General features: G+C 47.9%; 1 protein-coding gene across 1 annotated transcript; it reads right to left on the bottom strand.

The window, feature by feature from the left end:
* Positions 1 to 8,458, bottom strand: fhdc2 (FH2 domain containing 2). The gene is made up of 12 exons (XM_040175202.2): positions 8,250 to 8,458; positions 6,626 to 7,212; positions 6,460 to 6,521; positions 4,954 to 5,056; positions 4,598 to 4,683; positions 4,301 to 4,401; positions 3,927 to 3,997; positions 3,638 to 3,745; positions 3,274 to 3,344; positions 2,801 to 2,918; positions 2,558 to 2,719; positions 1 to 2,471 (listed from the first exon to the last, which is right to left on the bottom strand). The coding sequence occupies exons 2-12, from the start codon at positions 7,100 to 7,102 to the stop codon at positions 573 to 575; spliced, it is 3,258 nt and encodes a 1,085-aa protein (XP_040031136.2). The 5' UTR covers positions 7,103 to 7,212; positions 8,250 to 8,458; the 3' UTR covers positions 1 to 572.
* Positions 8,459 to 12,788: the final 4,330 nt, after the last annotated feature.

Here is a 12,788-nt window from a genome sequence, read left to right on the forward strand (position 1 = left end):
TTTTTTAATTTAAACCGTTGAATACCATCTTTATTCATCTTCTCTTTTTTTTAATAAAACCAGATAATACAGTGAATAACAACCAAGGCTATTCAATTAAGTTATATAATCTTTTGATACAAAATTATAAAAATTACAGTAAGCATCTCCTCGCGGTATTTTAAAGTGCATCAGAACAATGAGCCCTCTCCACAAGAGGACAAACAGGTCAGTCCATTGGTGAGTTAAGTGGGACTGTACAGTAAGATCACTTAGCGGAGGGGGTCACATTATTCAAAACATTTGGACAAAATTACTTTTGTCAAGAGATTGAAACAGTTTCCCAAATGTAATGTTTTTCAACTGCCTGGTCGAGTATTGATCTATTTACTACTGTTTCTATTAATGCTGTTCTATGTATATGAAGAGTTATTGTAGGACGGCTGGTCTTGTGGTATCCTATTGCCTGCAAAGGACACGAATGTGTGTGAAAAGGAGGTAGGATTTAACACTTTTTATATTAGACTGAAATCGACGAGCACATGAAAAGTGTGAAAAGGCCTTTAAAATAAATCAGAAGCACTTATTCATCATCATCTCCACAATGGCGAAGCTGCGGTAGCTCGCAGCATTTTGGGACCAGGTATCCTAGAAACTGGGGGGATTTTAGAGGTAGCAGGAGAGGGGCTGGTGCTTGTCGCCTTGGCAGTTTTATTCAAGGCGGCAGAAATGACAGCCGTGCGTATGGTCTTGGCCGTGGCGGAGAACGGGCCGTGGGCGGTGCGAGGCTGGTAGGGCGCCTGAGTCTCCGCGGTCGGGGCGAGTCTTTTCGGCACGCGGAGAGGGGTTCCCCTGACGAATGCTGGCCGGGTGCCGCCTGAGACCTTCTCCGGTTCGGACCTGTCCGAGGTCCCGCGGGTTAAGGCGGGAGTGCCTGCGGTGCGGGGCTCACGTGCAGTCCTCTCCCGCGTGCTACTGCTCCGTTTAACATCTGTCTGAGCCGCCGCAGGGCGCGACGAGCGCATGGATGTGCTGCGAGGACTGGACAGCCTGTTGGGTGGGTTCGTGGAGGTCGGAGCTCCATGTGAGGGCTCGGTTTTGGAGCGCACCCTGGGAATGCTCGCGCTATTGGAAGGTCCTACACGGGACACCAGTCCCCTTTTAGCCCCTATTCCACTTCGCACAGGGATCTTCACGCTTGGAGTCTCCTCTTTTGAGGTAGGAGACCCCGGAGTTGCCTCTGCTCGGAGGCCGCCCTCCCTCTCTTTCCTCCACTTGGAGCAGAGGCTCGGTGCGGGTCGTGGGAGCGGGGAGGTTGAGGGTGACAGGGCATCATAGGATCGGAGGCCTCTCACCAGAGTGTGACACTCTAGGTTTCCGCCCACGCGGGAGTACGGCCCCGCCGCCTCCCTCTCAGGACATGGCAACTCGGAGTACTCCTCTCTCTGTGGTTTGCTGAACTCCGGTTGACTGGAGGGCATCCATTCTCCCTCCACAGGTGTGAACGCCCCTTCTGTGTTTGCGGGCTCTGTTAAACCCACATCAGGCAGAGGCATCACATCGCTTGTCGTGGGCGTCTCACTCGCCTGTGATTGGGGCCGAGGCCTCTCTGGAGCGTTTACGCATGATTGCGACATCTGGCCAGACATCTGGTAGCCCAACGTCCCAGTCCTGTTGCCACTGTGAGAAAGTGTGTGAGGAGACTCATTCACACCAGAGCCATTAGGTCTACTCTGAACTGTCCGAGTCTCGTCTGTACCTGGCAGGCCAAACCTCTGCGTATGAATTAGGGTTTGGTTTTTAACACAAAGGACGGGTTTATCGGTTGGTTCAGCAGCAGAGTTTTTACAAGACTCAGCGGTCGTCAAAACCACGTGTGAAATCTCAGCTTCTTTTTGAAGTCCTGTCGTCTTCGACTGGCCTTCTTGCACATAAGAGATGCTCTCAGGCCCGAGCTGCTTGACAGTGGGGCCACATCTGGGCGGAGAGTGAACAAACACAGCGATGTGCGGGTCCGGAACCGCGTCCCTGCTTCTGTTTGTAGACCACTTGATCTCAGGCCTGCTCCCTTGACCCATGGCCGGCTCTTTGATGGGGAAGCATGTGCCATCGCTCTCTGGGGAGCTACAAAGTACGGCGGCGGTCTCGAAGTCGTAAGAGCTGTTGGAGTGATAACTGGTTGATGTGGGGCTGCTGCCGAGCTCGGGGAATTTCTTGAGTACGGATGAGCTGTGGAGATGACCGTCGTTGTTGAGGTGATGGAAGTGTCTGCGGGACTCAGAGCTTTTCAGGCTACGTCGACTCCAGGTGCAGCTCAAGTTCTTCTCTAGCAGTTTCTCCAGCTCCCCTTGGTTCTCCTGACTCTGAGGCTTTCTGGCGAGGCTGAGGCTCGGGTCCAGACCCGTGCAAACAGCCAGGGAGCGACGCTTTTCCACCATGTCCTGTTGGCGCTCCAGACGTTTCTGCTCCTTCAGCTCCCGCTCTGCATTCTCCTGAAGAAAAGGGAGAAGAATCAGAAATCTTTTCTATTTTTAATACTATACAGGTTTTTAGCAACAGATACTTTTGTAAATCTAACCTTGACAGCTCGTTGGAAACGCAGGCAAAATAAATGAAAGACCCTGCATGCTTCCTCTAGTTTGAAGGTGTCATCTTCACAGAAGAATTCCACCAGAGCTTGACTAGACATCCTCATGCCCTCCACCTCATCCTCTGCCTCCTTCAGACGCTCTTCAGCCACCTGCACACATTTAACACAGTCACCTTTGGCTTCAAAACATGAGACACCGTTTTAGTTTTTTTTACACAATGGGTTTCATACCTCCAAGAAAAGCTTTGTGTACTGTTGAATCTCTGCATCAGTTTGGAGGTTTGCCTTGAGGGCCACCATTCTGCTTTTTAACTTGGACAAGTCCTCCACCACAGACTCCTCACTCAACCTGCAGAGAGGGAGAGAGAGAAAGAGAGAGAGAGAGGTTTATTGCGGGAGAAACTGAGTTGCGATATATATAAAAAGAGGTTGTATAAAAGCAGAATAAGGATGGTTATTCCTTAACCCCTCGCAGATTAACTCTCCTGCAGGGTTTAAATATTGGCTTGGAGTATTGATCTAGTCATGACCCACTTTATCTCAGGCAGCTAGCTATTGCCAACAGTTTTGTGCCGTGTTCTGATACAAGAATGCAATATATTTATGTTATAAGTGTCTTCCCAATGTGTACTAATGGTATTACGCAGGGCTTCAATATTCCCTCAGCCAAAATCTCAGGATCTGAGTTTTAGGAAGAGACTGACCTGGAGGCGGAGCCAACATGGTCTATTTGGCTGGGAAACGACAGTAAACTCTGGTCCTTTTTCACAGCTTCCTGGGGAGACAAACACAAATGATTATCCAGCTATTGTTCCAAAAGAAGCAATGCTTCATTTGTAAATGTTGACCCAATAATGTGCTTGGTGAAGCAGGATTGAGAATTTACTGTTCTCAAAAGAGTGTGCCAACTATTTTGCATTAGGCCTCAAATGACATTTTCTCAAATTTATCGAACCATATTGCAATAAAAAATAAAACACATTTACATATACACCCTCTTCATGAGGAATAGTGTTCAATACCTCTCTGATTGGTTACTACCTGTTGTTATTTTTTGTTTGATCTTACCATTGCAACAAAATGCAGCAGATTCATACCCGGCTTGTTGGCCTTGGTGTCAGCCAGTTTGAGCAGCGATGAAATTCGGAAACCGGCAGCGTTCCCCGCATATCCTCCCTGAGAGGGTCACATACAAGGTCAGAATAACACACACAACATGTGACAGCTTTAGACAAACAATAATACAAAACCCAGGTGCAGAGTGACGCCTCTGAGCACACACACACAGACTCAGACCTCCATTGTACATGGAAAAAAGGGCTGTTAGACATGAAAAGAAAAAAAATAAAGCTCTCACCGCGTTCATGTAGTTCCCTGCTTTCAGCACCAAACGGAGGATAGAGTGTAACTCAGGACAACTCAGCAGCTCTAGGAGAGAAGACAGTGACTCAATATTGCGCCTAAAGCTTGTGGCACAATGAGGAGGAACGTGCATGCATCCAGCATCAAGGCCGTAAGATGAGTCAGCAGCTTTGTTTTGAAGAACTGACACTAACGTTGAAATAAACCTTATGGACCAAACAATATATAGCTGGTTGCAGGTTCCTCTTTCATCAGAACAAAACTATTCTGAATGCTAATCACATTCGTATTCTGGGTACAAACTTTACCACTCTGCACTAAATAGGAGCATATAATGTGGTGTATACAACTCCCCGCTGTTGACTTTACCTCTGGCCGCCTCCCTCAGGCATCTGGCTGCCACACACAGAGAGGTCACAGCAGGGTCAAACTCTTGTTGCAGGATCATGGCATCCAGACGAAGCCGAAAACTAATGGAAGAGGGGTGCGGACGATCAATCATCAATTGAACAAGTCAAGTCAACACAAGGTAAAGTAAAGGATGTGAGCGGGAAAACGTGACACGTAAAAAATGAAACTAAAGCCGAATGCTCAAAAACAGAATTGGGAAAGTATCAGGGATATTTCTGGTCACTTTATCAATCTTAGGGTGTCCAAAGTGTTTACCTGGGGACTTCCACCAACAGCAGCAAGAAAAGATCAGGCTCTCCAAGCCAACTGCGCTCCCCACTGAACCTCTTCAGCCGGGACTCCTGACAGAGAACAGATGCTAAGTCAAAACAAAACCAAAAGCAGCTTTGATTGTGAGACATAAATAAACATCGCGGTGTTAACAGTCAATTCCAAAAACTATTCGCGCGACACTTCTCCGGAAACCGGCCACGTCACACGAGATGCGTAATGGCAAACTTTTTGATCCTAACCACAGCCAGATGATGAGTAAGACGAGTGGAGAGGAGGGGAAAGGGGGAAGCGGGGTTGTTTCCTGTTGTATTCATATGCAAAGAAAAAAGGCCCTTTACCTCCTCCTTGTCAGGCAATAGTTTGCAGAGCTCTGCGAGCTTCTCTGCTCCATAGCGGTCCCCAGCGCCGCGCCTGATGTCCTCCACTATCTCCTTTGCAGGCCTGCGGAAAAAAATTACAACACACATGTTTTTGATGGGGATTTTTTTAGCGTGACGCCAGCTCGGGGAAACTTCGGCCCTTTGTTTCGCTTTGATCGCACGGCGTTCGGGCTTATCCCCGTTCTTATCGGGCAACGTGTCGGGGAGTTAGAGTTAGCTGACGCCACGCCGGCGACACAATGTGGCATATCCACTGGGCAAATAAAAGGGCAGACACGCAGAGAAAACGTCTGAAAGAACTTGGGATGTCAAGGTGAAAGAAAAGAAACAGAACTGACTGTTTGACCTCTGACTTTGACTCTGAGTGACACTTCTGTCCTGCACTTTTTCCATTATCCCCTCCGCTCCCTCCCTCACCCTGCATCCCATCACACATGCTCGCACTCCATTAAGCTTCTGTGTGTGTGCCTCACTCTCCTCATTCAAAGGTCACCTCCACTTTCATTTCATTCTTTGACACCAACCAGTCTATGTAGTCGGGGCCTGAGAGGTCTACCTATCCACGGATCTAGATCAATTATTCAAAAAAGGATTCCCTTTGAAATCCCTTTAGCTTGCTCAAACACTTTCATTGTGTGCTGCTCTCTGTCTCAACTAGTTTTAGTGGCTGAAAACAAAATGCAAGGGAAAATAGCCTATACATAGAACTACCCTGCAATAAAAAGCAACTACAATACAAAACCATATTTTGTTTGCGCTACTCCCACAATTCAGTGGCGGCTGTGTCTGTTTTCAGAGCTGCGAGACAAATGTCCCGACAAGACAAATGTTTGTGTGCACGAGAAGCTCCTTTCACATAACGGCTTTCCCCTACAAGTCTGGGCAGAAACAGAACCGCTCTTCCATTGAATCTCTGAACATTTCACGCACAGATTATATGGAGGCGTGACAATACTGCAACTCAGCACTTTTTTCCACCTCTCAGTATCATTATTATAGCCTGCAAAATGTTGCAAATGTCATGATTTTCCAAATGGAAAACATTAATCATATATCATTTTATTTTCCATACTAAACTACATGATTTCATTATTATAAAAAAAAGTTCCCTTTTCTTTACAAGAGGGGAAGCTTTGTTAGAGCCTGGCCACCAGTGGAGGTAATCTTTAACATAAGACACTTGTGTCAACTGACCTCTCAGGCTGTACTCACCCACTTACCCCCTCCTCCCCCCTTCAACAGAGTCCCCCAGTCCTGCTGCTCAGCCTGCACCTGTCCCCCCGCAAAATACTTGTGTCCCCTCTCTGACACCAGACATCCTCTCTCCCGATGAGACATCACACCATGGCAGTTTCCCCAAAGTCTCTTCAAATGTCTTGATTTTGTCCCACGAGCAGCCCGAACTCAATTCTATTCAATTTGAGATGATACCAAAGAGCGAAAAACGACAACAAAGAAGCTTACATCTTAAACTGCCGTAGAAATATTCCAATGTTCATACTGCGTTTGGAGTCCAACAGGGAAATCTGTAAAAAGGCAAAGAGCACAATTAAGGGGAAGAAAAGTGCAACAAATCCCCCTGTCTTCATAAAGAGGCTGAAAAAGATCACCGCCATCCTCGTGATCTGACCTCTTCTGAGCCGTCCTGCGGGGATCGGCAGCGCAGCAGAGCAGACCGGCGTCTCAGGGTGCTGGTTCTGTCCGGAGGCTTGCTGTCCTTCTGGCTAAAGAGCTCATCCAGAGAGTGGAGGTCGATGGGGAACTCGTCCTCGCCCGGAGCCGCCCCGTTCCACACACTCTTTCTCCCCTCCACCTTCTCTTTGGGGATGCGCTCCCAGTTCAGCTTCCTCAGCCGGCTCCGCCGGGCGCTGTCGGCCCGGCTGAAAGGCGAGGAGGACCCAGGAGGTGGTGGTGGAGGGGGCGGAGGGGGAGGTGGTGGAGGTGGTGGCGGTGGAGTCGTCTGGGGAGACGGTGGAGAGGCGACCGGCGGCGGACGCGACTCCATGGCTGTCACTCCCGCAGTGTCAGGGGCAACGGCGGGGTGGGCAGGCTGTGTTCCATGAAAGGCCCGAGACTCCTTGAACTCCACCGTCAGGCTGATGAGCATAGGGGCTGTGTGTGTGTAGCAGGGGGGCGGGCGTGCAGTCTCCGCTCAGTCAGTCAATGATGTCTTTTTCTGGTTTCCACTGAGTCCAAAGGTCCATCAGTAGTTGGGGCCTGGGAAATTGGAGGATAAAAAAAGAGTATTGTTGATAACAGGGAGACAGGAAATCAGCGTAACAGCGAGACATCAAATTTAACTGAGGCTGATGACCCCAGCCTAATGGGACACCTGTCCCCATTACTCCTTGTGCATGGACTGACCTAACAAGTGATCAGAGCTGCAAGTGTATGAGGTTCAAGCTGTTTTGGGGAAAGTAGGAGCTGAGTTCTCCCCCTCTGTAGGGTGTTTGAACTTCTTGTCCCATCCTGTTCAGATTCACTTCACTGCACACACACACACACACACACACACACACACACACACACACTCGCACAACTCCCTTTTAATTATAATACATGGACCTTGACACCACACGCAGTGTAAGATGCGCAAGTAATCACAAAGATGAAGGAAGGAGCGTCTGCGACTCCCGGACCATGACTTCTTCTCGCCCGTTGCACTTTCTTGCACGAGCACGTTTCAAACAGGATTAGTGATGCAATTAGTGTGACTCAGGAGTTTTAGGCGTCTGGTTCAAGGAAAAGTCTTTAATGGTGACAGGGCTTAGCGTTTGGCCCAAAACGCAGCCCGTCCTGTCCTCGCGCTGGTAACACGAATCAGAACTCAAGGGAAAGTTTACAGCGATGCGCGTGAATGTCGCGCGGTTCCGCGCAGCGCGGCACGAGCGCGGTGCGCGGAACCGCTGTGATCTCAGCCAGCATCATTTCACGAGATCTGTATCTTTACAAGCGAAAGAAAAAACATTTGATGAAGAATGTTGCCCGACAGCTTATAGGAAGTAGAAACAAAAGACGTATCACTTAAATAAAAACGATAGAATTAACGCCGGCTTTGATTTGAACTTTTTTTATTGAAGTATCTTCACGGCATTTTTTTTCAATGACATTTTGTTTAACACGGGATACTCTCACAGCCCTGTGAATTAAAAAGGAAATCGTACACTACACTTCAATTAAAAGTTGGCATAACACTGTTTAACTAGGCTAAATGTCATGTCAGGGTAACCCAGTTATTAAATTATAACACTTACCTGCCATAACGGCATACGTCACTCTTGGTGTTAATCCCCAAAACGCCGACAGGAGCTCGTGGTTTAATTGAATGGAATACCCCAACACATTCACGTGTAAATCTCGGGTTTTGGTTTCCCCTTTATCTCAGTTACTTGTGCCGCTCTGGTCTCTGCAGCCCTCCTGTCTTTCTCAACTTGCAGCGAAACTTCCACACAGTCCGCCGGGAATGCGCAGGCGCGCGCCCGCTTGCCCATATGCCTGATTGTATCCTCCCAGTTTTCCCATGGGCGGATTTAGGAGTGTTCTGGTTGCAGTATACTCACTTTAAACTCCTTTTAGACCAGTTTTAGACTAGGACTATTTTGTGATGGGACTTATGGTGTGTTTGCAATTTTGAAATATTTTACATGAAAGCCCCTCAAGACAATGAATGAACCTAAAATTGTAATACCTGTTTTCTTAAGTATTTTAGAGGGATTGTTTTAATGGAAGTCATTCCTCAGATAATTCCTTTACACTAATGTTTGTCAGGATAAGATTCTGAATGAGCGCTTGCTGTCAGGAGCTGTACTGACAACATGATAAGTGTCTATTTCAGGCTAATCATCATAGTGGACTCTGATCTGTAATTGGTGCAGAAAACCTTGATCCGGCTAAGAGGAGTATACTGTTGAGAACCTGAGAGAGGGAGCAGATGGCTATCAGATATGGGAATTGAGGTCCGCATCTCCTCCCTGTACCATGAACAGAGCCTAGCTGAAAGCCAAGAAGACCAGCAGTCCTCTGTGGTGCTGAAATGACCCGGGTTCTAGGAAGTAGACCCACAACACCCACCTTTCATCCGAGGTGCCGGAGCGCTCCTGGCCCATGTCACCTGCTGCACCCCGAGTCCGGCTCAGGTAGACCAGTTCACAGGCCACGCTGACAGGCAGTCGTCATCACGTCCGCGCTCTGCGGTAATTATGGGGTTACGACCCCAAAGATCTGGCTAGGATTGTGCCTGTGCAGCAGCATGTTATGGTGTAACCTTGCCAGAATAAACTTCTCTCAGGAAACTTCACTTTCTTTTCAGCCACTCGCTTCGCGGAGTACATTGCACTTCTCAGAATACAAGGAAATGCCACTGGTGAGAGACGGAAGCTTTATAGTCCATAAAGGGCCCGAACAATCCTGCAGATCTCCACATATCATGCCAGCATTCATGCAAACAGACATTACAACGTTGATTAATGAATGGTAAGGAGTTAACCTGGCAACACTCGCTTGTTTCAACAAGACACTTACATTGCAAGGAGACAAACCAGTCTGTGATGTGTTTACAGGCCCACTCCCAGCTGGTACCCCCCCTTTGCATAACAGTGAGCTTCAGACACTGCGCTTCACTCAGCCCATTCTTTAGTCAATGAATGTGCATGAGGGTGCTCATGTGTAGGATGTGTGTGTGAACTTGTGTGGGTGCGGGAATCCACGCATTCACGTTAAATTCCGCTGCCTAGACGGTAAGAAATAGCAGTTTTCTCTTGATCAAGGATTTAATACAAAATTATTCGTTTATGAGCATGACGTGACCCGAGAAAAATTGATGGGAGGAAAAGGGTTAACACAAGAGACCCCAACAGCGCTCAGCCCTGGTTTTAGTCCTTTTTAATGTCGCTTTGAAGTCCAAGTGGTGTTAGGCGAAGGGGAAGGTCATTGGCTCCTATACCCTAACTCAACACACATTATCAGACGCACCGCCAAAAAACCCACAAGAATTACAAAAATGTTGTAAGTGTGTTTGTACTTTTGCTGCAGGTATCGGGTTATATGCAGTGGCCTCTGCTGCAAATTGCTTTTCACACTGCAGAAAGTGAATCCGGATGTAAAAATCTATACAATAGATTTTTTTTGCCCATATGCCCCATTTATAAACAGTGTAAAAGTGGCCTGGTAAAACTATTCAATATGAAACTATCAATGTGACTGTATGGGGGCCTGGTGTTACTCTGCCAGTCTGGTCGGCCTCCTGGGTCTCCTGGTGGAGCAAATAGGTCAGTGTGACAGCAGCTCTGCGGGGGTATCAAAAACAAAGTGTGTGTATGAGTGCTTTAAAACAACAAGCATTCATGCGCACACCTGGGTCTGATCACGGACCGGGACAGTGAGGTCTGTGGAGGTATTCCTAATCAAACCCAGCTTCCTCAGATCTCTCATGGTTTCTCGGCTGCACTCAGATCACATGCAGTTATCCAGAACAGCCTGACAGGGATCTCTGGCTTTGGTCAGACTGCCGGCCTGATAAGGAGAGAGAGCAAGGGAAATGCAATATAGACACGCAGGGAGAGCGTCTTGCCCTCTTTTTCCCAAATTCTCTGGCACACAAACGCGCTCACACTCGGCTGCTCCACACGTGAGTGCTTTGAGTATATCCACCCCCACACGTACATATGTTATACATGATAATAAAAGACACAGACGGCTGCTGCACAATGTGACTTGAGGGGTTCACAGACAGGCCATTAGACCATGATACAAACCTTATGGAGACAGAAAGATGAGAGAGATGTGAGTAAATTTGTGGAGAAAACAAATCACGCTACGAAGAGCTATGTGTGGAAGCTTTCACTTTCTTTTTCTGGGTGTTGAGAGGCATTTTTTTTCTTCTTCCTTTTCTTAAGGCGTCCTGTACATTTTTTTTTTTTTACAAATTTCAACGATCAGATGTTGTTACCTTATTGGCTAGAGCGCTCGCTTTAATATCCACCGATAGTGGTTCGTTCATTAAGGTTTCTACTATCACAACATGTTTGTGTGTGTGGGGGATAAATCCCCCCAGGTTTGGATGAAGGGCAAACTTGTGGAGATGCTGGTGGTCACTTGTCCTTGCATATTTTGTGGTTCTGTGTGAGTGTGCGTATCTGTGTGTCCACTGTGTTTTAATTAAGCTGAGGAGGTTGGCAGGGAGGCCGAGGTGCTTGTGGTCAGCGGGGGATTGGGTCCACCCTGTTTGTCTTTGCACATCTGGCCACTGGAGCCACTTCCGACTCCAATTAGGATTTCCTGAGACTCAATAAAGGGGATTATTAGCCTGCAAAAACACCAGCCCACACCCTTCCACCCTAGGTCGCCTTCTCGCCCCAGCTGGTATGTTCATTACACTAGCCAGAGCTACAGTCGCACTCCAGTAGAGGCTCACAATGACACATTAACATACAGCGATGGAGACAAACATTCCCTTTTCTTTTCCCGAATCTCCTGATCTTCATAATTATCGGATCGGTGCTCCATCAAGGATTTCATCGAAGCAATAGAAACTAAATGACTGCCTTACTGGGTGATGACAGACCGAGAGTCTGTGGTTGGGCACAAAGCCCTCGAGCAGAGTGCAGGGGAGCCCGGCTGCGCTGATAGGGGGTCCCGAGCGGCTGCTTGTGTGGCAAGAGTGATCACACAGTTAATATTCAAAGGGCCAGGTCTGTTGTAAAGATCCCACTAAATAGAGGTTGACAAAGCGCGTCGTACAAACAAAGGCTTCTCTCTAAGTTGGCTGTGTATATGGCACCAAGGGCAGTGGAGGGATGGGCTTTGCTGGGGTGGTCATGTATGGAGTCTATAGTGAGCTATTAAAGCAGGGCCTCCTGCTCTTCCTCCCCCACCACGCAAACCGCACATTCTTGATTTCATGCTACTCTGGCTTTTCATCATCATTTTTGTATTTGGTCACAATACTTTAAATGTTGCTGTATGAGAACCAAATGTATTGCATTTTGTTGCTTCAACGGATCCTTTTCTCATTAAATATAACGTTTTAACTGTATCGATAGTCTTTTAATGAGAGCGTGTTGATTTATCACCCAGGGGGAATGGTATGTCTACGTGCATCATTCCGAGTAACCACTTTCAAATTCCCTTCCAGATCACCACACACACACACACACACACACACACACACACAGAAGATGCATGTAAACACACACGTACACACATGGTTACTTCAAGCATCTAAACCTAATTATTCTCCTCCTGCTTCTTGGTGCCAAACAGTGATGTCACCCGGAGAGAGACAGTGGGACTGTTGGCTCGGTGCCCGAGGGCGCCCAGAGTTTCAGCTGCCTCTGGTGTTGAGGCTGCGGGGATTATCTAGCGTGCTCTGCTGCTGCAGCCACCACAGAACCTAACGTCCTCCTTTCGGCTCCCTCTGTGGCTGCGACTGACATCCAACCAACACATTTAAGGTTGAAAGGAAAAGAAAAACTCTTCGGATTAACCTAGCTGCTACTCTCTTTCCATCATTTCTCCAGGCATCCACTGGGCCTGTGCCGGAACCCATTCATCCTCACTGAACTGTTGCATAACAATGCAAGCACTTGTTGGTAAAACAAGGCACACTCTGGCCTCCAGAACCCTTGATCCAAAAGCCCAGTTTCTTGTGTCGTGGTGGAAGCTTTGGATCCTGGTGAAGTTGGGTGAGCGACTGAACATTTGGGGCACACGTGATGGAGAGGGTGCGCATCGTAGTCTGAATACCACGTCAGCCAGAGGGGAAAACAATCGGTGCTGGTGCCAAAATATGCACC

This window comes from Gasterosteus aculeatus, chromosome 4, assembly GCF_964276395.1.
Source record: "Gasterosteus aculeatus chromosome 4, fGasAcu3.hap1.1, whole genome shotgun sequence".
Classification (NCBI taxonomy): domain Eukaryota; kingdom Metazoa; phylum Chordata; class Actinopteri; order Perciformes; family Gasterosteidae; genus Gasterosteus; species Gasterosteus aculeatus.

Coding starts and splice junctions, on each gene's coding strand:
- fhdc2 (XM_040175202.2), bottom strand. CDS start 7,102: ATGCTCATCAGCCTGACGGTGGAGTTCAAGGAGTCTCGGGCCTTTCAT. Junction 6,522..6,625: donor CGCAGGACGGCTCAGAAGAG/GTCAGATCACGA, acceptor GCCTTTTTACAG/ATTTCCCTGTTGGACTCCAA. Junction 3,998..4,300: donor CCTGAGGGAGGCGGCCAGAG/GTAAAGTCAACA, acceptor CTTCTCTCCTAG/AGCTGCTGAGTTGTCCTGAG.